The sequence below is a fragment of the Sparassis crispa genome (genome assembly GCF_003851025.1).
Source record: "Sparassis crispa DNA, contig_000001F, whole genome shotgun sequence".
Lineage (NCBI taxonomy): Eukaryota > Fungi > Basidiomycota > Agaricomycetes > Polyporales > Sparassidaceae > Sparassis > Sparassis crispa.
The window spans coordinates 3,838,632-3,863,218 of NW_020939748.1; the positions used below are offsets into that span (position 1 = coordinate 3,838,632).

General features: G+C 53.9%; 11 protein-coding genes across 11 annotated transcripts; 5 read left to right on the forward strand and 6 right to left on the reverse strand.

Moving 5' to 3' along the window:
* Positions 1-162: 162 nt before the first annotated feature.
* Positions 163-1,759, forward strand: SCP_0213840 (predicted protein; the record flags this gene model as incomplete). Its single annotated transcript, XM_027755286.1, has 8 exons — positions 163-267; positions 338-556; positions 612-644; positions 707-793; positions 853-953; positions 1,000-1,257; positions 1,317-1,478; positions 1,534-1,759. 8 exons carry the CDS (start codon positions 163-165, stop codon positions 1,757-1,759), a joined length of 1,191 nt encoding a protein of 396 aa, XP_027611087.1.
* A 138-nt stretch (positions 1,760-1,897) lies between these two features.
* SCP_0213850 (predicted protein) lies at positions 1,898-5,465 on the reverse strand (the record flags this gene model as incomplete). Its single annotated transcript, XM_027755287.1, has 13 exons — positions 1,898-2,101; positions 2,162-2,285; positions 2,341-2,410; positions 2,471-2,621; positions 2,682-2,994; positions 3,047-3,752; positions 3,807-3,870; positions 3,921-4,044; positions 4,094-4,176; positions 4,227-4,274; positions 4,323-4,672; positions 4,725-4,922; positions 4,985-5,465. The coding sequence occupies 13 exons, from the start codon at positions 5,463-5,465 to the stop codon at positions 1,898-1,900; spliced, it is 2,916 nt and encodes a 971-aa protein (XP_027611088.1).
* Positions 5,466-5,761: 296 nt separating this feature from the next.
* SCP_0213860 (hypothetical protein) lies at positions 5,762-6,124 on the reverse strand (the record flags this gene model as incomplete). Its single annotated transcript, XM_027755288.1, has 2 exons — positions 5,762-5,873; positions 5,931-6,124. 2 exons carry the CDS (start codon positions 6,122-6,124, stop codon positions 5,762-5,764), a joined length of 306 nt encoding a protein of 101 aa, XP_027611089.1.
* Positions 6,125-6,479: 355 nt separating this feature from the next.
* Positions 6,480-7,238, forward strand: SCP_0213870 (hypothetical protein; the record flags this gene model as incomplete). Its single annotated transcript, XM_027755289.1, has 2 exons — positions 6,480-6,552; positions 6,610-7,238. The coding sequence occupies 2 exons, from the start codon at positions 6,480-6,482 to the stop codon at positions 7,236-7,238; spliced, it is 702 nt and encodes a 233-aa protein (XP_027611090.1).
* A 410-nt stretch (positions 7,239-7,648) lies between these two features.
* On the reverse strand, positions 7,649-9,971 carry SCP_0213880 (Putative purine permease; the record flags this gene model as incomplete). Its single annotated transcript, XM_027755290.1, has 11 exons — positions 7,649-7,779; positions 7,838-8,086; positions 8,144-8,258; positions 8,312-8,377; positions 8,435-8,541; positions 8,598-8,659; positions 8,709-8,903; positions 8,956-9,100; positions 9,157-9,246; positions 9,301-9,403; positions 9,462-9,971. 11 exons carry the CDS (start codon positions 9,969-9,971, stop codon positions 7,649-7,651), a joined length of 1,773 nt encoding a protein of 590 aa, XP_027611091.1.
* A 460-nt stretch (positions 9,972-10,431) lies between these two features.
* On the reverse strand, positions 10,432-12,448 carry SCP_0213890 (Histone deacetylase RPD3; the record flags this gene model as incomplete). The annotated part of the gene is made up of 8 exons (XM_027755291.1): positions 10,432-10,844; positions 10,896-11,044; positions 11,106-11,473; positions 11,522-11,895; positions 11,946-12,020; positions 12,080-12,197; positions 12,250-12,362; positions 12,415-12,448. The coding sequence occupies 8 exons, from the start codon at positions 12,446-12,448 to the stop codon at positions 10,432-10,434; spliced, it is 1,644 nt and encodes a 547-aa protein (XP_027611092.1).
* A 2,110-nt stretch (positions 12,449-14,558) lies between these two features.
* SCP_0213900 (predicted protein) lies at positions 14,559-16,719 on the forward strand (the record flags this gene model as incomplete). Its single annotated transcript, XM_027755292.1, has 2 exons — positions 14,559-14,926; positions 15,147-16,719. The coding sequence occupies 2 exons, from the start codon at positions 14,559-14,561 to the stop codon at positions 16,717-16,719; spliced, it is 1,941 nt and encodes a 646-aa protein (XP_027611093.1).
* A 779-nt stretch (positions 16,720-17,498) lies between these two features.
* On the forward strand, positions 17,499-19,024 carry SCP_0213910 (Putative serine/threonine-protein phosphatase; the record flags this gene model as incomplete). Its single annotated transcript, XM_027755293.1, has 8 exons — positions 17,499-17,518; positions 17,675-17,798; positions 17,873-17,963; positions 18,024-18,310; positions 18,377-18,452; positions 18,517-18,706; positions 18,836-18,914; positions 18,974-19,024. 8 exons carry the CDS (start codon positions 17,499-17,501, stop codon positions 19,022-19,024), a joined length of 918 nt encoding a protein of 305 aa, XP_027611094.1.
* A 366-nt stretch (positions 19,025-19,390) lies between these two features.
* SCP_0213920 (Uncharacterized ABC transporter ATP-binding protein) lies at positions 19,391-21,765 on the reverse strand (the record flags this gene model as incomplete). Its single annotated transcript, XM_027755294.1, has 9 exons — positions 19,391-19,452; positions 19,511-19,624; positions 19,688-19,836; positions 19,891-19,979; positions 20,041-20,269; positions 20,330-20,572; positions 20,628-21,283; positions 21,333-21,492; positions 21,545-21,765. 9 exons carry the CDS (start codon positions 21,763-21,765, stop codon positions 19,391-19,393), a joined length of 1,923 nt encoding a protein of 640 aa, XP_027611095.1.
* Positions 21,766-22,496: 731 nt separating this feature from the next.
* On the forward strand, positions 22,497-23,434 carry SCP_0213930 (60S ribosomal protein L1-B; the record flags this gene model as incomplete). The annotated part of the gene is made up of 6 exons (XM_027755295.1): positions 22,497-22,501; positions 22,555-22,716; positions 22,777-22,890; positions 22,943-23,058; positions 23,117-23,281; positions 23,337-23,434. 6 exons carry the CDS (start codon positions 22,497-22,499, stop codon positions 23,432-23,434), a joined length of 660 nt encoding a protein of 219 aa, XP_027611096.1.
* A 451-nt stretch (positions 23,435-23,885) lies between these two features.
* Positions 23,886-24,459, reverse strand: SCP_0213940 (Altered inheritance of mitochondria protein 19 homolog; the record flags this gene model as incomplete). Its single annotated transcript, XM_027755296.1, has 4 exons — positions 23,886-24,034; positions 24,092-24,229; positions 24,281-24,309; positions 24,377-24,459. 4 exons carry the CDS (start codon positions 24,457-24,459, stop codon positions 23,886-23,888), a joined length of 399 nt encoding a protein of 132 aa, XP_027611097.1.
* Positions 24,460-24,587: the final 128 nt, after the last annotated feature.

A 24,587-nucleotide genomic window follows, 5' to 3' on the forward strand; every position in this document is an offset into this window, starting at 1 on the left:
GATAGTCTTCAACGGAAGGCTTCCTGAGTATAGGGGAGTCTCCTTGTCACGTCACGGTAGGTATAGAGTGGCATAGCTCATTGATCGGATTGTGGCGGAAGAGCGAGCGTTCTCCATACTCGGGCCAACATGAGACGCGTTACCCGATCTTCTGCAGCAGCCATGGACCACCAGTCCCATCCCGACAATGGCTACGACATCAACAAGGCTCATGACGGCAACGGCAACGCCGAAGCTAGCGGGAGCATCGCCCCGCCCACCCTCGAGGTAAGCCTACCCCGCGAGCCGCACGCTGTATTTGAGCGCGACTGGTATTCACCATTTAAGTCTACCGCAGATCCATATTAGACGTGCATTAAAGGGCGCGCAGGCTCTCCAAGAGGAGCTCGCGACGCTGCAGAAGCGCAATGGCGCACTGCAGCGCAGGCTAGACGTGCTCGAGCAGGACGGCCAGGTTGATGTGCAGCCCCGGAGGGGCCGCGGAGCTCGGCCGACTGTGAGCGGGCTGCAGGTGCAGGTGCAAGAGCTCAAGGATCAGATAAAGAAGCTGGAGAAGGTGCGCCCGCTGTGTGTCTGTCCCAATGCACTGTCGCTGGACCGATGTCGGGCAGGACAAGAAGAAGGACAAGCGGAAGATCGAGAAGGTATGTGCGATCCACACGTCTTTTCCCGCCAGTTCCAACTTATTATACACATCTGTACCCAGCTTAAACTCAAGGAAGTGAAAGAGGACGCGGTCGATCTGCAGGAAGCCGCATTCGAGGTCGGCGACACCGCCTACCGCATGCGCAAGGTGTGTGCCGGTATGTTCCCCATGCCTGCGCCGACTTTCCGTTCACTCTCCACACCTAGCTCTTACGGCGCTTCCACGACCTCATGCTCAGCCCCTCGCTCGAAGAGGGAGAGGAGTGCCCTGTGTGCATGGAATCGCTCGTCCCCACCAAATGCGCAAGGTAAGTCTCCCCCTCTCCATATGGCGAAGCCTGACCGTTGCGCTAGCCTCCCCTGCGACCACACCTTCTGCGCCGACTGCATCCAGCAGCTCTCCCCCGGCAAAGATGACCTCACGTGCCCGCAGTGCCGCAAAGTCTGGCCTCGCGACGAGCCCGAGGCTATACAGTATACCGCGTCACAGCAATGGGACGCGCTTCTCGACGTCGCGAAGGACTGGGCGTGCATGGATCACCGCCGCGAGGATGACACCAGTGAGGAGGAGGCCGAGGAGGAGTTCATTGACGATGGGATACCCGACGCGACGTGTGTACTTTCCTGGTTTGCGGCTGTCGGGATGTCGAGTTGACGGTGGTTATTACTAGATCCTCCGAGGTGTCGGCGCCCCACGACCAGGACCCTCTCGCAACGTCTCCAGAGCCAGAAGTAGAGCCTAAGCCGCAAGAACTGGATTTTGAACCCGGGGTGCGCGCATCTCCTAAAAGGCGGCGTGCCGTCACGCTCGAGTCGTCCCCGGAGCCTGACGAGTAAGCGTTCCGCTTGTCTGCCATAAGCCTCAACAAATTTCGTATATCTCTACAGTGCTGTCGCACCGGAGGCCATCGCTGCGGTTCCTGAAACCCAACATAACGGTACTACATTGAATGATGCAAGTACCTCGAATGACGCAGGCGCCTCGAAACAGGAAAGACCTGCAACCCCTCCGAACGTTGCAACCCCCCTGTATGCGCAAAGCCCGAACTCAGAGAAGAGGAAACGCATGGAGGACTTAGCCGCCAGGCGAAGTTCAAAGCGGTCACGGTATTAGCCAGAACTCTGCAACATATACACTGCGTACGAGAAGCATAGATATCGGAATGCCGGACTTGTCTGTTACATTAGTACTACGCTCTCAGGAATCACTGTATCGATAGATGGGCCATGATCTGCGTTTTTCCGAGGCTTACTAAAACAGCTCCACCAAGCCTCTCCCTGGAGACAACACCGCGGTAACCTTGCTCGAGAGGTCGAACGCGCTCCCGCCCGCGTACGCGACAAGGTCACCGTCGTCCCCGAGCCAGCCCTCCAGGTCTAGCAGCTTCTCAAGGTTCGTCGATACCAGCGCATGAGCCTGCAACCGGTCGATGCGCCCGTTCGACTCTAGGCCCGCCTGCAAACACATTCCGTCAGTTCGCATGCACGCTGCAAGACGGTAGACACGGAGACGCACCCAGGCGGCCTCGAAGCGCGTATTCGCTGCCTCCCAGGCGCCGTGCACGCCGATGCCTACCGTCACGCCGTGCTCCATGAGCGTGACGAGCTCAGTGTCGTTAGTGAGCGGAGGACCGGGCAATCTGCGGACGCATGGTCAGCATTTCGATGAGCATATATATGCCCGAATGAGCTTACATTCTGCGCTCATCCCATATCTGCGGGAAAGGCCTTACGGGGTCCAAGATAACGCCCACTTTCGCTTGAGCTTGAGACGAAGCAAACTGGTCAGCACGACACTTTGGAAGTCAAGCAGGTAGGTACGAACCGATTTCGCTGGCGATGAGGTGCGCCTCTGTCGCGCGCGCAAACACCATCCTCAACGTGGACCCGCGCTCCTCCTCAATCTGCGCCTTCAGTTTCAGCAGCGTGACCATGATATCCGCGCTCGCGACGTCGATGACGAGCGGGATCACACCCTACATCGAACCCAGCCAAGGTCAGCCTCTAAATCCTCACAGTACACATATCACACGCACCTTCGCAGCCTGCTTGAACCAGTGACCCGTCTCCGTGTCTGACCTCTCCGCGTTGAGCAAGAGACGCCGTAGCGTCGCAATCTGGCTGCTCACACTCACGCCCGCGATGCGCGAGGTGGGCGCGCTCCGGCTGATGACCACGTGCAGCGCCGTTACGTGCTTGATCACCGCGCCGCGCTCGAGGCCGTGCGTAGCGCCGGTGCGGAAGGTCGTAGACAGGCCTACATTGATCGACGCGGACGCGGTGCTGATTGTAGACTCATGTGCAATGAGCGAGGACGTCGCATACGACACCCCAGCACGGTTTGCAAGTCTGCACGGAAGAATTTGTGTTAGCGATTCGCGAGGATGGAGAGAGCACCTACAGCGCATTCCGAGTCCCGAACTGCAAGGCATCTGACGCTCTCACCAACCCGGCTTTGTCCCCAAGTATAGCAGGCACGTCATCCGAGTACGGGTCGTATATTGCTCCGTCGCCCGTCGAGGGTTCGCCGGAAATCTCTTCCAACCCAACGCGCGAGCCGAACGTCATCAAGCTCGGGGAAATCGAGCCACCGCGCAGGTCTACAAACGCGCGCGCATTATCGATCCCGCCCATACAGGCCCTACCGATGCACGACACCTTCCCGTTCTCGACGACCACCTCCGTCCCAACCTCAGAGGCTGTCGCCATAAACATGGGCACGATACTCTCCTGCCCGCGCAGCCACAGCTCCCTGACGTTGCGGAATACAACGCGCCCGCCCTCCCGCATCCCCTCGAGCGGCGGGAGACCCTCGTACTTGATAGCATTCTCGCGCTCCGCATCCCAGTTCGGAACGTCTGGCACGTCCTGGAACGCCCGGTCCTCTTTGCCTTTGCCCACGATGACGCCCTCTTTGTCGTTCCCGATTTGCAGGATTCCGTCGATCCATACCTTGCGCGGCGTCGCGCCCAGCTGCAGCGGATGAGAATCCCAGAGTACGACGTCCGCATCTGCGCCTTCGTACAGAATCCCAATGCGGTGCGACATCCCAGCCGCTGCAGCAGGGACGGATGTCACAGACCCTAGTGCAAGGCGCTGTGGAAGACCTAGAGGCTCTCGGTGTTATCACCTGCAACTATTGAACATGCCAAAGCGCGTACCGAAGTAATGTGCCTGTTGCGCCTCGAACATAAGGTAACGACTGTTCAGGACAGGATGGTCGGACTGCAACTGCAGTGTTGATTTATGTTCGATTGCTAGATCATCATACGCACCTTCATGACCACGGGGATACCATTGTCTGCGAGCACACGGGCCGCGAACTCTGAACCACGGTAAGACTCGCGTTTATAGCGGTGCTTTGTTGCGAACATAGCGATGGTGGGAGTGCCTCCCCACCTATGCGACACTTGACTGAAGATCAGAAGTAGAGGAGAGAAGAGCTTACGTTCGTTTGAGCACATCCGGGACGAGCCAAGCTTCGGACGCATGGTGGAACGAGGCAATGGGAAATTGGAATTCATTCGTCAACTAGGCATCACTTTCAGCCGTAGCAATGACCGGATACGGAGCTTACGCACCCGCACGATGTCGTCAAGATCAACCTCCTCATAACAGTGGTTTGAAATCTACAACGCGGTGAATATTTATAGGTGTACCAGAAAGAGTAAAGGCACCTTAACACGACCCCTCAGAACATCTACCAATGCTTCCCATTGCAAGTTGTCGGGGTAATCCTGTCCCTGGAGCTCGTTCCAAAGGCCCGCTTCCACCTTTGCGCAATAGGCATCTTGTGTGTTCTTGATCTTGCGCGCCTCATTGTACGCGGACCGGAACGACCACACAGCATCCATGCGGTTGCCGTACCTGCGCAAGTTCTCGCCACATGCAGACTTCAAGTGCCGCCAGCGCAAGGGCTGAGACGGGTCAAATTCAGTTCCGTTCAGCGTGTATGGTGGCTCGATCATCATTGATGTGGGAGACCTCTCCGAAGTCGGTCGCAGCTTCACCATAAAGGCTTGGCCGCCTGGTCCCACAATACTTGGCACACGGCCGCAAGGAGCAGGTTGTGAACGCACCTATAGCATTTCCGCTGCCGGGCAGGATCTGTGCGGACGTCACTCCTCCCGCGATAGCAAGCCGAATGGACTCATCGTGCGTATTAAACGCGTCGATGCTCCTGAGCCAGGGAAGAATCGGTCCATGGGCAGAATTAACATCGTATGCACCACTCAGAACGGGCGTACTGAAAATACCAAGGTGAGAGTGCAGGTCCACTGCAGAGCCATGAGCTCTCTATAGCACGCCCCCGAAACGCCCACAGATGGATACTGCGCACCTAGACCAGGTGTTACCCATCCTCCCTGTGCATTCACCTCCACGAGACTTTCCACGTGCGCATATAGGGACTGAGACACGTAGCCAATGCCTTTGACGATGCCCTGCTCCAGATACAAGTCTCCTCGAACAGTCTCAGTACCATTCCTCGCGCCCGTCCATATCGTCGCGTTTCGGATGAGGATTGGTGGTGTACCGGGCTCGAACCGGTCTGAGCGTTGTCGTTCGAGGAAGTCTATCGAAGGGCCGACAGTAGCTCGCAGGGCAGCACATTGACCTAGAATTTGCTGAGCATTCAGTGGGATGTGTTGGACCTGGACGGTGGAATTGCTGGTAGAGACCGTCGAGGTTAAGTAAGTGTTGTAGACCGCTAAGGTCGTGGCGAGAGCGCATAGTGCCAGCACCGTCGGTTTTCGGCGCGGGGAACGACGAGTGGGTGGCGTGGAGATTGGGAGTACTGGAGGGGGATCCTTGTTTGCCATAGTCGTCACAAACTACCATTAGTGCAGCAAATATGTCATACTCTTCTTATATGTAGTACATCGGCACGCCGTCCACGGCAGGCCGTGGGATCGATGTCGCGTGTACGGAGGAAGCACTGTTTATGCGAGGCACCAACAAGTATTCTCGAATGAAGAGGGACGTCTCCGTATACACGAATGCGGAGACACACGATGTGAATGAGCTGGCAGACAAACTAATGGGCGCTGTGATCTCGAATAAATGTATATTCAACAAACTCACTCTCAACGGTGTATAATACAGGACAGGGACTCAACTAGTCCAAATCCGCCATCAGACTACCGAGGAGAGCAGCGCCGCTTTTGATACCTCGTCCCCGAGCAGCAGCGACGCTGATGGCTAAGCAGCTGAGCAGGAATCCCGTGAATCTATAGGAAGGGAGGAATATAAGTCGAGTCAACGTTCAGGCACACAAACAGACTCACCTGAAAAATGCGACACGGGACAAGGAGCGCTCCTCGTTCGTTGTGCGAGAGGACGCGAAGATGGAGCGAAGGACGGCAGGAGTCACTGGAATGCGACTTGGTTGGCCTGGAGGTGGAGGTTGATGGATGGGCTGCTGGGTGATGTTAGACGGGGTGGCCGTCACCGTAGACGACGTCGACGACAGGTTGCTCATCGTCGAAGACCGCTTGTAACTGGTTCAAAGCAGGTTGTTCCAACTTCGTTGTTTACTTTCAAAAGTCGGCTTACAAATTGTTTACCTGCTTTCAGCAGACTACAAATTGAAATTGATAACTCGTGTTTTACTCCCCGAGCTTGACGTTCGTACTGACGCATACTGCACAGGAGCATCATCCTATGAAGATTCTAAATACTATGGCTGAGTACACAGGTTTCTTGCGGGTCTGGGTCGGCGTTCGGTTCCTTCTGCAGCGTTCCCCTCTCCGGGCTCCGGACGACTCCAGATCTGAGTACCCCCTATAAACACCGCAGATCATACGGAATAGCCCCTCGCCATTCTTACCCTTTCCATGATGACTTCCCCTCGATGGGTGGATGCTTTGACTCAAGCCCTCAGTTTTCCAGAGAATGAATACGAAAACAGTGGGTTTCTCACCAGAGAACGTGTTTTCGGTATAATTGATACACCAATACCTGCAGCGTACCAACTTGCTACCGTCGATGCTGAGAGCATGCCGCACGTCCGCACCTTCATGCACCGCGAGATCCTTCACCCCGACGGATTCCCAAATCTCCCGGTTCTGCTCACCACAACGGACGTGCGCACGCCCAAGGTCACACAGATCTACTGCCACCCATTCACCGAGCTTGCGTGGTGGATGTCGGGCTCGCAGGACCAGTTCCGCGTATTCGGCTCAGTTCGTATCGTCACCTCTCCCAGAACCCTGTGCCAGGCAGAGACATATGAGGAAGGCCTCCTGGCGCTCAGCAAGTTCCAGGAACAGGACTACGATTGGGAGCGCAAGCGGCTGGAAATCTTTGATTCCATCAGTTCGGACAGGAAGGCGGGGTGGTGCACCCCCCTGCCAGGCAGCGTCATGCATTCGTATGAAGATGCGAAGAAGTGGCCGCAGACAGTACCGAGGCTGGGCGAGGCGCAGAGCGAGGAGGACAAGCGCAATCAGGAGCGGGCATTGGATAACTTTGCGTTGGTCCTCATTGAACCTACGGAAGTGGATTGGACGCAGCTGGGCGTAAATCCCTGGCGGAGGACGCGGTTCACGAGGAATGATGGTGAGTGGATCGAAGAGATCATAGTGGCTTCATGAATGCGTTGAAGCTTCTTTGCGTGGGGCGTCGGGTGTGTTATGCCCTGTATCTTTGTACTATGTATTACTATTGAATGCAAGTGGCCCATCAGCTAGTTGAAGGAACTTGATATGAATGATACAATGTACTTGGGGAGTGTCTCAGCTCCATACCAGTTCCACAAGTTAACGCAGATTTACCTACCGTACTTACTGAAGAAGCGCGCGAGCGTAGGAGATCTCAGATTGCAGCTGCCAATCGCCGATCGTTCAAGCGCGCGCATAATCGACAAGTCAAGGTACCGTCCAATCTTGCAAATCGCCACCCTCTGGTAGACCCCCGCGGTGGTCGTTAATCGTACAAAATCAAAAAGTAGTATACGTACATCCCCGACCAAGCTGCTTAACAACAGGGCGACATGCACACATCCTCACATGTCGGCTTTGCTATGTGGCTTCTCCTCCACATCTACGATCTCGACCTCCTTGTCGTCGTCGTCATCCGCGTCTTCTTGCGGAAGAATGAGGTTGAGAACCACCGCAACAACACCAGCGACGAGGACTACAGGACAAAAAACTCAGTAAGCAAGACAAAGAGACGACAACGGATGACTACGCACAAGGAGTGCTGAGCACGATCGTGATAGAGCTGAAGAAGCCCTGTAGTGCGCTATTTGGATGCTTGACGCGGTCAAATAGGTAGGTAAATATGGTGGGCACAAGGAGGTCGCCGAACCCGAACGACAGCGCGGCGGATAGGACAAAACGGTCGCGGCGCGTGTAACGAGTATACGCGAGCACACGCGCGCCGGACGTCGCAACACTGGCAAATAGGAAAGTCGTCACGCCGCCAAGGACGGGGTTCGGGACTGTGGGAGTAGGGCGTTGAGTTAGCGATGGGAAGGAAGGACATAGATGACGCATACTGGCTAAGAATACCCCGGATATCTTGCCGAGGACACCGAAGAGAATCAGGAACATGCAGCAGAAGCGTCCTGCCGTACGGTTCGCACACCGTGTTACCGCAATGACGCCATTGTTCTGGCAGTGAAAGTCAACGATATAGCAGAAATAACTACATGGGCAGAGCTCACCTGAGCAAATATTGACAGCGGAGTCACGGTGAAGAGCGCGGATAGGAATCCTCCAATGCCGTCACTCTGCAAGATCCTTGTGAGCATCTGATATCGGCTTATAGACAGTGTGGATGTACATACCAAGACACCTCCTTGTATCCGCGAGTCGAATTCTTCGCCGTCTACAGCAACTCGTGAAACCTCTGCAGATGCAGTGATGTCGCCAATGGCCTCCATTGCGACAGAAACTGAGAGGACGAATTGTGATGAGGAGATGCGGCAAAGCACAGGGAAAAATACTTACTGTAGACAGCTAGCATAGGCAAGATGGCGGGAGGATATACCCTGATCTTGAATGTGTGTACCCTGCCTGACGTTAATCTTTCGTGGCACACTCCACAGCATGATCACACACCATAAGAACGTGATGACTGGCGCTGTCTTGATACTGCTTCCGTCAATATAGCCCGCAGCACCGGAGACAATGCAGCCAACCGCCAGCCCGACAATGATCGAGATATTCTTAAGGAACGGGGAGCCAAAGAGCTCTGTCAGGAGGATGCTGACGAAGGAGAGGAATCCAAGTCCGATAAATTCCGGCGAACCCCAACTAAGGACATCTCTCAAAATGAGATTCATGCAGCCAATGACACGAAACTCACAGCAAAGGTCTCGGTGCATTGATGTTTGGGCAGAGTCGGAAAAAACCAGAGGTTGGACGTGAACTGCAGCTGTTGGATCCTCCTCCCCAGTCGGGTATGCCTGACGATCCGACGAGAGAGGCTCCGATCATCAGGATAACAGTGCCTGACACATGTCATGTGAATACCACATCGCGAAGTCTATCCGCAAAGTCCACTGACCCGTGACCATCGGAGGGAAGATGCGCTGCAACATTCTTGGCGGCACAAACGACAGGAAGATTTCGAGGAATGAACAGATGAGTGAAGTTCCTGCACAGCTAGCGTTAACGAGGGCAATAGAGGAGAAGTGAAACAGTTACTCACCAAGAACTTTACCATATGCATCTGGACATGCGCCTCTCACTACCGTTCCATCGGCACTAGTCGTAGATGGACATGTACCATCAGCATACATGGCATTGAAAATCTGATAAACGAGTAAGTCAAACCTGCAGAACCACAGAGACGTCAGATGATGTACGCACAGCATTGGCAGTACTGAGGGTCGCAAAACTAGTCCCGACGACGGATAAAAGCCCCGTGCCGAGGTAATAGTTCTTGAACAGCCTGATGCGAGACATCTGCACCAGGCTGAGAATACCACAGCCGATGAGAGACGCGGAGATCATGTATGCGGAGGTCTCGCCATCGAGGTTCAGCGTGCTTGCAAAGATGATGGGCGGTGTGATGAGGCCCGCCAGCATCGCGAGCGCGTGCTGCAGGCCGCTGGTGAGCGCAAGCAGGAGGGGAAGTTCTGAGTCTAGCGCGTAGAACGGCGGCATTCGCCTGCGCGGCTTCGCGACGGACGAGATACTGAACGGGAGCGTCGGCATGCAGAGCCAGCCATAGTCGTAGTCGCCCACCCACCCGTGCTTGGTGGTGAGCTTTTCGTAGGCATGCACGACATTCGACCTGAGCGCGCCAGAGAACGATGTCCTGTGATCCAGAGAAGCTACTGGCTCTGGTTGTTCCTTGATGACAGAGTGCTCAGACATCGCGGGAAAGCTGAGAAGACTTCAACGTCGACTCGTGAGACTAGAAGAGGTGGTGAGAGGACAGACCCGAGTTAGGGCACATCGAAAAGGACGTTATATGTTTTTGGTGGGCACCACCAGAATCGACGAGAGATGGCCAGCCCAGGTACGCACGATAAGCCTGCGATTACCGGCCTGCTGCTAAGCGCAGAGATAAGGCTCTCCGTCCTGTCAGAACTTTGGAAATTTTTGAGAGGAACGCAGCATCGCGCTTTTATCAAACTCACATGGCCAAGCGCCCGCCGTTATCTACACTGCACGTGATCTGAACGCGTGAGTCGCGACTCCCAGAGGACGCGTTCCTACTATGGCTCCTCGTAGCGAAATGCGAATCACGGTGTGAACAAGTTACAGCGAGGGTACACTAGAACATAACAATGTAACGGCAAACAGTAAGAGTCCAAGAACACTCGCACCTGGCCTACTCTTCATCTACCTCCATCTCTTCCTCGTCTTCCTCGTCTTGCCCCCCCATCGTCATTAAGTCCGCGAGGTTCACCGCGGGCCTCGGAATCTTCTGTATCTTCTGTAGTTGTGGGTCCCACTCAGCTATGCTCTGGAAGAATCTCCGCTTGAAGTTCGGGCCCTTGAGTATCCCAGGTTTCACTTCGTGCCCACACCCCATGTCGTAGTACCCGTACCCGCCCTCCTCCACCCGCGGTACGTCGAAGTACTGCCCTGTCACTATACTCATGCGTTTTCTGTCACTACGCATGTGTCGACGAGATCTCGAGCGCACTCTCCTACTGGACGAGGACTCGTCCGATAGTGACTCCTGCTCAGAGTCGTCAGATGCTAGTACGTCCTGCAGCCCATAGACGAAACGTGTATGTTCTGCGAAAGGATTGTAAAATGAGATAGTAAACGACTTCGTGGAAAGCTCACGCGCAAGACGTTCGTCCAAGTCATCTACTTGCTCCTCTGCATCATCACGGCTGAACCCAAGATGATGCCCAACACTCTCAGATGGCACATCATGCAGTCCGACTGACGGCGCCGGCTGCATTTCGGATAACTGGGCCAGCACGGTTTTTCTGTATCGCGGATGGTCAACTGTGTCAGGACAACACGCCGGGACGTCAAGGCAGCGCGCACCGGACGTCATCCACCGACCCGTCTTTCACGTTCACGTCGTCCATGTTGTTCTCCACCACCTCCAATCGGTATCTTGGTCCAAACCACTCAAAGTACTCGTTCCAGGGCAGATTCGGATCAATCTCTTTCTCGATGCCGAGAGCGCATGCCGTCTCGTACGTCCAAGCCCTCGCGACGTTCTTCACTGTATAGCCGCCGCCGCCGACGAGAATCATGGGGATATTCTGCGAGCGGACATACTGCACGCAGTTCGCGTGCCCCTGCATCGTCAAGTTGAAGCAGCCAAGCCGATCCCCCGCGAGAGAATCCGCACCGCACTGCAGGACGATGGCAGACGGACGGAACACTTCCAGTATCTTGTCAATCACCTGCAGATCATCAGCTCGCACGTAGTAAACAAGGGTAAGTACGCGTACGGGTTCGAACACGCTCCTAAACGTCTCGTCCGTGATCCCGTCCTTCAGCGGTACGTTCACTGCATAACCCCTGCCCTTCCCCCTCCCTCTATCATTGATATTGCCCGTCCCGGGGAAGTACTCGCCGAACTTGTGGAACGAGCACGTCATGACGCGGTCCGTGGTGTAGAACGCCTCCTCGACACCGTCACCGTGGTGGCAGTCGATGTCGATGTACAACACGCGCGGCATCCAACGGAGCAGTTCAAGGATGCCGAGCACGATATCATTGATGTAGCAGAACCCTGACGCCTCCCGCTTCTTGGCGTGATGCAGCCCGCCCGCCCAGTTGATCGCAATGTCTGTCGCACCGCTCGCCAGGCGCTGCGCCGCCGCTAGGGAAGCCCTCAGTCTTCGGCGCCGATACTAATAGATTGATACATACCAATGGAGCCCCCCGCTGAGATAGTGCAAAATTCGAACACCCCCTCAAACGCAGGGTTATCGTCGCCCACCAGAACTGAAGTTATACATGAGCACACAGCAGACAGACCGAGACCGACAACAGGACGAACGCACATCGCGACCCATGGAACGTCAGCTCCTGTGCAGTTTCCGGCGTAACCCTCGACAAGAAGTGCACGTATTCGTCTGAATGGAAACGGCTCATCACCTCCGCCGTAGCGCGTTTCGCCCGCTTCCCCGCCCCGGTTAATTCGTCACCAACGTCGGAATAGGGTTGTGCTTACCAGGATATGCATCTTGGGCAGCATGCCGTACACTGAAACGAGTTCATGGGTGACGCGCATGCGTTGCGGCTTCATGAGATGCCCAAAGCCGTACGTATATGCCCCGACATCGGCTTGGAGGCGAGGTAAGGGCAAGGTTAAGCAACGAAACTTAGTCAAACTTACGGTCGTAGTAGTACGTCACTCTTCTTTTCGACATGGGAAATCCGATGGGAGGTCGACGCGGCAAACAGAAAAGAGAGTTGGCGGGACAGACAGCGCTCAAGCGCTCCGAGTCGAGCTTCGATGCGTGCACGTGCACGTGCCTATACAATCAAGTCACGTGCCTCCAAAACGCGATCGAGCTAGCGCGCAGCATCAGTTGGCCATAATGGGCGCTAGCGGTGTCAGACTCGGAAGATGTTGTAGAGAATATGCAAATAACACGGAAAAGTGCGGTTGAGAACACGCACATAAAATGTTAATGAATCCAGGCTGTAAACAGTCATGATTAGGCGAATGAATGGCTCCATCAGATTTTACATCTTTTACCTCGCGATCGCACCCCCGTCTTCTGCAGAGACAGTGGGCGTGTAAGAACGTGTGCGAAGATTGGGCAGTATCGTCTCCACTTTTGTTAGGAAGCATGCGGATTCACGCGCAACCACGAGTCAAGGGGAGACTGTCATTCAATATTCAGGTCCAGGGCTTGGACAGGGCGCGTCATTCACTCGTGGAAAGAGTGAATGGTAGTACTGCTAAGAGATCTCGATCATTCCCCCGCGGCATATGGTTGAAATGCACACCACAGAAGTGCAGGACGTAAAGATCTTTACATACGGGAACCCACTTCTGAATACCTCTCCCCCCTTTGATGTGCCCTCACGGTTGCATGGGGGTCATTTCTCCGTGGACTATCCGTCCACCACCGGATGTCCACCTGTGCCAATCCAAAGACAAGAAAACAAAATCACCAGTGAAGCTTTGAAGTACCATCGAATTTCCGAACAGAACGCCGTCTATCCAATACGAACGCCCATGTTACACCCCGCCAATCGGCACGAGTCACATTTCACGTCTGCGGAGAAGGATCTTTGATCGTCGACACGCATTGGCTCGACGACCTGCCACAGAAGGAGTAAGGCCAGGCGCTTAACGATGGCATCACACCGACATCTCTAACTAAGAATTAATATTAATATTATAAACTGCCTCACCTGACAGATCCTTCCGCCATATCATCATGACTTCTCTGATTTTTCCGGTTCGCGGTGCAATGCCGGCACTGCACTTGCAGATGAGTCCACGATTTGGGGCTCGAAAATGACAGTCTAGAACATATTTTTCGACGTCGACGAAGCCAAGACATGTCAATAGTAGACTGCGAGTAGGTCCACATCGCAATTGAGGACGAACGATGAAGTAATGGTACATGCTCGCCATTTGCAGATGCTTCTGAGCATCGAGTACGGGCCCAGACGCAGCTTCGGTAACACAAATGCCCACGGACAGTATAGCTGTGGGTCCGTAGTGCCTACCGGGATGATAGAGCATTATATACCACACGACCGAAGTGCCATGAAGAATTGTGTAGCGGATGTACATTCGCGCCCTGAACCGCATACCGAGGAGCACGGCCGCTGTATCCCGGATCCCCATCCAGAAGCCGCGCGGCCATCACTGATAAGTCAAAGTGTGAAGTTAGTCCTACTAGTAGTTGCGTAGGAGCGGCACCATCAAGTTCAAGTGAGCTCGAACGCACCGTCCCGGATTCTGTTGGCGGTGGTGGTGGAATGAGACCGCGTGCACGTGTAGAGAAACGTCTCATGGGCCAGCAGTGCTGCAGCAGTCACGGTGTCTAGCGGGAGTAGTAACATCCACGGTACACGCCGAAGTGGTGTGACCGTACTAGGCCTCGCCTGCCACTATATTTGACTGCAGCCTGAACGTTGGGCGAGAAGGAAACCTTGTTGGGAGAGGGTCCAGAAGGTGGATACTTAAAGATGGAGAAACAGAGGAGGAACTTACAGAAGACCGATGGGCCAGAAGGAGAGCGTTGAAGCTTCTGTGTCTGAATGGGCGTCTAGATTTGGAGACCAGCGAGTGAACATCTCGCCTTCCTCATTTGGCTAGTGGGCGCCAGCGGTGGCGGAAGCATCTTAAGTCGAAGCCAAGCGTGAGCCAAACTCCGCACGTTGCCCGGCCAGTCGTGCCTGCGTTGTAAGTCTTATAACTTCTGGCGGTCGCCCACCTTTCTCCTACTTACGCTGCTCCTCGTACCAGCTGAGATATGCCACCGCACCTTCACGTCTCTCTCACCAATTAGTTTCATGCTGCCAGTCGACGCCCTTTTCTATGACTCCTCCGACAGTCAATATCCGCCAATATCTCGTCAACTTTCTCCCAAGCCCGACACTGCTGTGCAGCCCACTGCTCGCCATCCAGCATACGCCACGATGAACCCTTCTACAGCCCAATACTCTCAGCGGCATCTGCATCCTTCCCAGTCTACAGCCTATCCGACGGCGCACCCGGCTTCACCCAAGAAGAAGCACGTCTGTCCGACATGCGAACGCGCTTTCACCACCAGCGGACACCTCGCTCGACACACCAGGATTCACACCGGCGAACGCAACCACAAGTGTCCGTTTCCGGGCTGCGAAACGCGCTGCTCCAGGCAGGACAATCTGCAACAGCAGTGAGTTTCTCTCTGTACTGCGCCTTGTAACAGCGAACAGGTCTTGTAAGGCTAAGTACTTGGCTCAATGTTCGTGACCGACACCTTTTCGGTAACGGCGAGGTGCCCGGCGCTCATCGCTGAACCATTTACTTATTTTGTGCCTATCCATTCCTTAGTCACAGAACCTCGCTGATTGCACGATGAGTACTCCCGCTAACCCGCCCCCGCGCCCTCTTAGTTATCGGATCCATCTCACGCCCGGCTCACGGCGAAGCACAGGATCTGCAACCAGAGCCGCTGCGAGCCGCGCGAGGAGTACATCCGAGGTTTCTTCTTCGGGCCGGCGTGATCTGCAGCGAAGGGGAAACAAGAACGCTTCAGCGCCCACCCCTCCTCCCGCAGTCCCGTCCCCCCCCATCGATCCACCTCCCCTGGTGCAAGCTTATCCTGTGGCTGCCTCGGTTGCTGTTGCCTCAGAGCCTCCGGACACTCCTCCGCCTCTCGTTCAGGCGCCGCTCTCAGCGCTCCTGCCACCTCACGTCTTGGCGGCCCTACCACCGCCGGACAGCAGGTCGAGCCACGCTTCAACAGCGTCGACCCCGGATTACGTGTATCATTCTCCACAGGCTCCAGCTAACCCTGAGCTGCATTCATCCGCACGGAGTAATCAATATTCGCCGCAACACTCGTACTCCTCGTCTTTCAGCACCTATTCTTCTCCTGTCTCCCTTAACCAGCGCTCGCAGTGGGAATCCGGCAGTCAGTCTGGTACCTACTATGAGCCAGATCATATTTCCGAGAGCCCTGGACCGACCTACAATCATCCTAGTTCGTGCTCTTCCCGCATTGCAAGTCCAGAGGACTATTATCAAGGAGAGACACACGACATGTCCTACGCGTATGTCGAGCCCCGTGAGTTGGAATACTCCGACTCCGCGACTTCCCACGTCTCCTCCCAACCTACTTCTTCTTTCGGGAGCGTGGGCAGTCAGATACAGCAAGTTCATCACGCCCATGTCAGCCAGGAACCGCTACAGTACACTGCCACTGCGGCAGCTTCCTCTTCACGTCATTCCATCGCGCATATCTCACACCCGTTTTCGCAGTCTTCGCCTTCTCCCATAAGCTCTCTGTCGCCGAATCGGTCGCATCCTCCCACTCTCACTGCTGCATATTCGACACCCTCCTCAGCTACGGTGTCAGTATACCACCAACCTCACGACGTCTCTGCAAGTTTGCCTCCCAGCCCTGTGCACGCTTCACACATACCCGTCGAGCAGGATCCGGCAGGCTACACACCTGTGGGACATTCTCGGCCTCGCGCCTACACGCATGCACAGGCCAGTGCCGAACAAACACACTCCGATTACTCGACTCCTTCGCCACTCCGAGAGCAACCGTGTGCCAACGTCTACCCCGGAAGCGTGAACATGCACAGCTATTTCTCGGGCCACGGTGTACCTTTCGGTCGGTATCACTCTCCGCCGCCCACACTCGCGCCCATCCACACGTCGAGGGATTCTCCCGAGATGGACGTCCAGCATCACGTCAACTCGCAGACACTCACAAAAGAGTACCCCATATCTCATACGTCCGGTCAATTCTATCCCCATTCGCATCACAATGGCCCTCACCACCCTCAGTCTTCGCCACAGGATGCTGACGCATCGGAAGATGTGGAGCAGCTGCAAGCGTCGGGCCATTACGTTCCTCTCCGGCAGCCACAGCCTTTGCACCCAGTCCACGCATACTCGCAAGGTTTCAACTCATATTCATCTCTCTCTTATGCACACCAAAACGAGCCAGGATAACGCCGCCAGTCTCGACGGAGTCCTGGTTCGGCTCACGACGAGCTAATGGGGTAACCAAGGACTTGCGTCTTTTTCCTATGGTGTGGTACTGTTCATTGCTCATTCGTCTTTGCACGCTCTCAATATCGCTCTGCATGTTCCTCATAGTGTTCTAGGGGGTTTTTCCGCGTCCATGTCCCATTGCAACTTGCACTGCTGTCCCTATTTCCTTCAGCTGATTCGTCGCTTTCCTCGTCCCGCATGCATTACCCTCCGCCTAGATTAGCATCATGCCTCTGCATATTTCTCTTTCGGGCCCCTTTTCTCTTCCGGGTATCATCCTCCTTACCTCGTTATCCTTTCCTCATTCCTTCCCCCTCGTCTACCACTCCTGCTCATTTCCTCGCATGTTCATTTCACTCACACTTTCCGCATCCGTTCTCATGCATCCTTACTACTGAGTACGAGTAGAGAGCCTCGTCACCATCTGCATTTGCTGTTCACTGTATATCATACGCCGCGCAGATTATCGCTGTATTTGATAAGCGTCCTTAACATATATGCCTGTATAATTCCCTAGTCTCAGATTATGTCCGCGAGAGTGTATCTCATTCGGCTTGCCTCGACGCGCGACAATTGAGGACGTGACCAACGCGTCGCGTCGCGTCCGCGTTTTGTCCAAATGTGTAATCCGCGCGTGCACTCCCTGCAGTTTACTCTCACGCGCTACTCCAAGCTTCAAGAAGATACCCCTTCAAAACCATTCAAGCTTGGTTCTAGGCTGTCTGTAGCGCCGAACAATGGGAAGTGATTTGGACAGGTCTGTCGTTCTCTACCTTCCGACCGATAGAAAACCCCGAGCACCGAGGCATGCGGTGGGGCACGATTGGCCGTACGTGCCTTAGTGTTTGCGATTCTCTTTCTGTTGGAAGAGCTGTCAGGGATCCATATTTTCTCAAATTACGCTCGGAACTAGACAAATTGAACAACTGAATCGGTGTGAGCCGATTTCAGAGGAAGAGGTCAAGCGGCTATGTATCAAAGCCCGAGAGATACTCATAGAAGAGGCGAACGTGCAGGTTATCGACTCCCCCGTTACGGTGCGTACACTTGCTTCCCGCTGCCCTTAGCCGAGACAAGTCTGTGGACCAGCGCTCTTATGCCTACTTGACAGATATGTGGGGACATTCACGGACAGTTCTGGGACATGGTCGAGCTGTTCAAGGTCGGCGGGTCGTGCCCCGACACGAACTATCTCTTCATGGGTTTGTCTTACCTTGTTCGAGTGGGGCAGTGACGTCTTACAGCGCCTTGCAACATTCTAGGGGACTTCGTCGACCGAGGGTTCTACAGCGTGGAGACCTTCCTACTCCTGCTGGCACTGAAGGTGCGCTACCCGGAACGCATCACGTTGATTCGCGGCAACCATGAGTCGCGTCAAATAACTCAAGTGTACGGCTTCTACGAAGAGTGCCAGCGAAAGTACGGCAGCAGCAACGTGTGGCGGTGGTGTTGCGAGGTCTTCGATTATCTCGCGCTGGGCGCCATCGTCGACGGGCGGGTGTTTTGCGTGCATGGCGGGCTGAGCCCCAATTTACAAACCATCGACCAGGTGAGTTTCATTGACGTTGACGTTATCGTGGGGAACAGTCTGGGCTTCATGTTATCGCATCTTCAGATTCGTGCAATCGACAGAAAGCAGGAAGTCCCCCACGACGGCCCAATGTGCGATCTTCTCTGGTCAGATCCTGACGGTACGCCGCCTTCTGTGTGCTTTTTTTCCTCAGTACGCATAAACGCCTCATTCTCTGCGCTTAGATATCAATGGATGGGGCCTCTCTCCGCGCGGTGCTGGCTTCCTCTTCGGCGCGGACATCACGAAGATGTTTGCGCACCATAACGCTATTGATTTGATAGCGAGAGCGCACCAACTCGCGATGGAAGGTTACAAGCTGATGTTCGACAAGACGATTGTGACCGTCTGGAGCGCTCCGAATTACTGTTATCGGTGCGTAGCTCCCCCGTCGGCCATCCATACATTCCGCCTGCTGCTTCCCTCCATTCATTCGGATGCACACCATTACGTCGGGCGTCCTACGAATATTATTAATGGCACTCATCACGGCTGTGCTTGTAGGTGCGGGAACGTCGCGTCCATCTTGGAATTGGACGAACATCTTGGCCAGGAATACAAGGTGTTTTCGCACGCGCCTTCGGTTCGTCGTCTCACTGTCACCTTCATGCCGTCGCATTACTGATGCGGTACTTCGACCAGGATGTAAAATCAATACCTGCGAAACGGCCACCGGCCGACTATTTCCTGTAGCAGACTAGGGCGAGTTGAAACATGGCGCTGGCTACTTCCTTGCTGACATCTTCCATGCCCTCGCAGCTGATCTTCTATTCTGATTACAAGCGTGTTGTATGATGAACAGTATTACTACTGTAGCGCTAACTCTTATTTATTCCTGCTACATCCTGACAGACGCATATCTACGTTGACGATACAGCGAGCTAACTGAGCACGAAACGAAGACAGAAATTTGATATGCCACGCGGAAACAAAAATGCGTAATGACGATGAGGGTGACAGTTGATGACAGACGGAGAGCACAATGCAGTGGTGACACGGAACTCGGTTACAGGATTGCGATGTCAAATTCTACAGCGGTCGTCCGGACTTGCATCCGCTCTAGGTCTTTGTCTTGCTCGTAGTTTTGCTGAACAGCTTCGCCTTCTCCAGTGCAGCGTAACCTGGGATGGAACAGTGAGTTCACCGAATTCGTGAAATAATCTGATATACTGCACGTACTGTGCTTGACCAGCAGCTTCTTGTAGTCCACGATCGTAATATCTTCCTTCGTAAGGTTCTTGATCTTGCGATCCTTGACCTCCCACAACTCTTCTGCAACCTGGGAGATGAGACCTTTACAACGCCATCGCGAAATATCAGTAAAACATGATCACAGATCAAAGGAGTACGCCTTACGGAAATCGTGGGACACGATCACGACGCCTCCCTCAAACTCCTTGATCGCACGAGCAAGTGCATCAATTGATGCCATATCTAAGTGATTGGTGGGTTCATCGAGCAGGAGAATGTGTGGGTGTTCCATTGCTAATTGGGCAAACACAACACTAGAAAGCTACTTAGTAACGCAAGTTTCAATAATAAATACAGCCGCAACTTACCGATTCCGCAGGCCGTCCGATAGTTGTTTGATCGGAGCCGTCTGGTGCGCGCCCGAGAGACCGAAGCGGCCCAACTGCGCACGCCACGCCTGTCATCGGGTGAGCACTACAATTCTTTTTGCAAGCCTCCGACAGAAAAAAATAGCCCACCTGGAGATCCTTGTCTGGGAACTTCTGAGCGTACAGCGATTGCATATGCTCAATGGGGGACTTCTCGTATGGAAGCTGGTCGGCGGAATGCTGCGAGTATTTCGCAAGCTTCAGGCCCACGTGGCGTGAAATATTACCCTCGCAGGGCTGCAGCACACCGGTGATGAGATTCAACAAGGTCGATTTTCCTGTACCGTTCTGGCCTACGATGGCGACACGCGATTCCATGCTGCATACAGGAAGACTTACTCAGCGATCATAGCAAAATTCACGAAGAGGAGCGACGTACTCGATACCGAAAGAAAGATGCTGGTACAGATAATCCTCTTTTTTTCCTGAGTAGGAGAACGCCACATCGTTGAAAGCGAGAATAGGCGGTGGAAGTTTGCCGACATCCTCGAAGTTGAACCGAAGAGGCTTGGGCACCTCGATCTTCTCGATGAGACCCGCTGCCTCCATCTTGTCTATGATCTTCTGCTTTGACTTCGCTTGCCTGACAAGATTCGCATATGTTCCCGCAGAAGCAATGAATCTTCACGTTTGAAATGTTAGTGGACAGCAGCGATACACAACGGCATGTGGCGCACTTCTTGATGTGAGCGATTTCGTCCTGTTGCTTTTGGTATGCCTTCATTTGGTTGACCTCGTTTTCTTGCTTTGTCCGCACGTACGTTGAGTAGTTACCACCGTAGTAGACCAGTTTCTTCTTCATGGTAAGGTCCATGATGTTAGTACATACACTGTCCATGAAGTCCTGCGAGTGCGACGTGATGACGAGGATATGGTTATACATGGACAGGTAGGCTTCCAACCACACGACCGCTTCAAGATCGAGATGGTTCGTGGGCTCATCGAGCAAGAGAAGGTGTGGCTTAACGAAAAGCGCTCGCGCGAGAGCAACACGCATCCGCCAACCACCGCTCATATCCTTGGTCGGCCGCAGCATCATCTGCTGGCTGAAGCCGAGACCGTGGAGAATACTGCCGGCCTTAGCCTCGAAGGTACTGGGATCCATCTCCTCCAGCTCCTCGTACGCAGCGTCCAAAGCGAGCTCGTCGACAGGGTCCTCGACCGAGATATCTTCGATGCGCTGCTCCAGTCTGGCGACCTTCTCCTTGGCCGAGGCGACGATGTAGTCTACGGCGTTCACATCCGAGGGCTCTGCCTCGCCACGGACAAGGTAGATGTCGATGTGCTCTGGGATGTGAACGTCGCGTTCGGCAATTGATTGCAGCAATGTTGACTGGAAAGAATTAGTTGGGTCCAACGAGCTGATCGTTCCTTATGCTCACCTTTCCTGAGCCATTGTCTCCCAGGAGACCATATCGCTGCCCATAATTCAACGACACTTCAGCGCTCTCGATGAGTAATCGCCCGTGGAACGATAGTGTAAATGAGTCAATCTTGATATCCCGACCCTTGACATCGGAGACAAGCACTCCAGAAGCACTCCTACGCAGATTGATACATAAGCACATGTGAAATCGAATGGAGTAGACCATACCGATCCGTCGCAATCTGCAGCTTCGCCATCGAGGTGAGATTCTCCTGGCTTGTTGCCGCCGACATACTAGTCATAGGTGTGTTCACCGAGCTCCCGCCATTGACGGAACCACTCGGTGTCTCCGTAGACGTCGAGGCGTCTGTGCCCCCCTTTGACTTGGATGCTTGTTTTGCGGCTTTCTCAGCCAATCGCTTTTGTTTTGATGAGGAGGGGGGCGGCATAGTGATAGAGAGGTCAAGAAAGTGTAGGGCCTCCTCCTTGCGGCAGTCCAGAGTATCGATCCCGGTGGCGCAAAATTTCGCTTACCTGAGCAGTACCCTTCCAAGTATGGCAGGTGTTCTAGAAACACTTAAACTCTTTCACGGTGACGCCAATACAAGCTCTGGATGTCTCAGAGATCCAGCCATGAGAAACACGGCGAGCATGAAATACATTCCGCTAGGTATTGGATAAGTCCTGGCAACCATGAATGAAAGAAGTAGCTTCTCACCTCGGACTGTGGGCGAAGTATGTATATGCATCAACTAGTAGACTACAAGCGTGACGGGACTCGTGCAGGAATATCGAACACTACAGGTCAGCGTAAACGATCGCGCTGTAAAAAGTGAGCTAATAGCGATATGGAACGCCTCAGTCGGCCTGTCGCCGTGCAGCAAATAATATCCGCCACGGGGACCAAAGCTGGCTGTTGGCGAGCGTGACCAGATTACAAGTACTGCAATTTCTGAAGCGGACACTTCACACGCAACATATATACAATCGTGACCTGCGTTCGATCTGCAACCTAAATGCAAACGACTTGAATTATTTTCTCGGGGGGGATGTCACGGTATGTGTGACTCAAGTATCGTCACACTATACAGTTACGCCGCCACCGAACGCTAAATATTCGGTAGACGCGCGTCGGAAACTATACCACTAACCTTTCCTCCACAGACGTCGGGATAAAAGCATGAGGTTTGTCGTCGCAGTGCTGTATTTCATAAGGAACGCTGAGGGTTGTTACGTAGCGGAAGCAAGCTCTCAGTGTCAAGCGTGCGGGGCTCCATCAAAGAGCTTCTCGCCGATGCCAATGGCGAGAAGAAGCGTAACTTTGTCGAGACTATCGAGCTTCAGATTGGTCTCAAGAACTACGACCCTCAGAGGGACAAGCGTTTCTCTGGAACCGTGAAGTGCGTTCGCTTCTTCCGTAGCCGTATCTGTAGACGATCTAATTCGGTTGACATTCATAGGCTCCCGAACGTCCCCCGCCCTCGCATGTCCATTTGCATTCTCGCTGATGCTGCCGACATCGACCGTGCCAAGCAGATCGACCTCGAGTACATGTCTGTGGATGATTTGAAGAAGTATGTGCGATGAAAGTTGTTAAGTACGCTCGCTGACTACGTTTACCTTCAGGCTGAACAAGAACAAGAAGCTTGTGAAGAAGCTCGCCAAGAAGTACGATGCTTTCTTGGCCTCTGAGACTCTCATCAAGCAGATTCCTCGACTCCTCGGTCCCGGTCTCTCTAAAGGTAAGTCTCCTTCTTGCAGCACTGATATTCGATTGCGTACTCATTGTCCTTTACATAGCCGGCAAGTTCCCCACACCTGTGGGGCATACTGAGGACTTGAATACCAAGCTCACCGAGGTCCGCTCGACCATCAAGTTCCAGCTGAAGAAGGTGCTTTGCTTGGGTGTTGCGGTTGGCCACGTCCAGATGACCGATGACCAAGTCCTCGGAAATGTCATGCTCAGTATGTGGACTTTCCCTTTCGAATTCGTCCGCACTCTGACGCTGCTGTGTCTCAGGCATTAACTTCTTGGTCTCTCTGCTCAAGAAGAACTGGCAGAACGTCAAGTCGTTACACATCAAGTCGACGATGGGCAAGCCTATCCGACTCTTCTAAACGTTTTCGTCATTTAGGAGACCGCTGGCATCGTTCGCGATTGGCCTGATGCGAGAATGGAATGGACGGAGGGACCGAGATGACCGTGATCCAGGGCTGCAATGCACAACATGAAGCCCCGCACGCTTGGACCAACGGCTTCGTAGGGGGTTGGGAGCCGATTGGGAGCTGATGCAGCCTTACGATCACTGTGTTTTCTATAGCGCTTCACCGTTGTTTCGTTCTCGTGGATTCCGATTGTAGCTTGTTGGCATATGAGTATTTGAGTAGTCATGTCGTATGACATATTGGCACATCCCGATCTATGCGTATGGCATATCAGATCTGCAGTATTTCAGCTGGTTGTGGTTGCGTCCTAGTTGCTCGGACGCGAAATACAAGCCCGAGCGATCCGTACTGGTTATCAACGAGCGACCCGAATGTTATTAGGCTGAGATGTCGAACGCGTAGTTCACGAGTCATCTGTCTGTAACAAGAAGTACTCGCTCCCATACAGAGCAGTCGAGGCTAAAGTTGCCCCTGTAAGAGCGAGTGAGACAGCACTGCGATTGGAGGTGAGAGACTTTCGCATGTTGAAGAAAAGATATGTCAGTGACCAGGCTGCAGATATTGATGCAGGAGTGAGCAACGACGCAGACGCAGTTATCGGAGACGCGCCTGTAGTGATGCCGCTACCGTTCCGTGTATCTCCTGTGGAGAGTACGTAGCCAGCACCTGCAAAGATGGCACCAAACCCAATCCTGTGCATTATTGGAGGGAAGAACGGCCTTGGTGGAACAAATGACGAAGCGAGGACTGTGAACAACGTCAACAGAGCACGGTCAGCAGTGACATCAAGCGACACACATAGTGCTGACAAGCTCCATACTGGGATACTGCCAAGTTCGAATGAATGAGTGTCGATCACTAGCAGACATACGTTAAACGTGGAGAACAACATACGGATACTGTGAGTACGGTCGGATTACCGCCTCGATAGCAGGGTATGGAGAGTCACATGTTTTGGATTTCCCCTCGGCGGGCATGTGTGGATTCTCCTGAAATATATGACAGTTCGAAGGAAAGTGGCTGAAATCTGTGAACACCTCTGATCGGTGCGGAGAGGAAGTTCCCGATCAGGCAATTCACCACTGACATATGCGCGTTGCCTCTT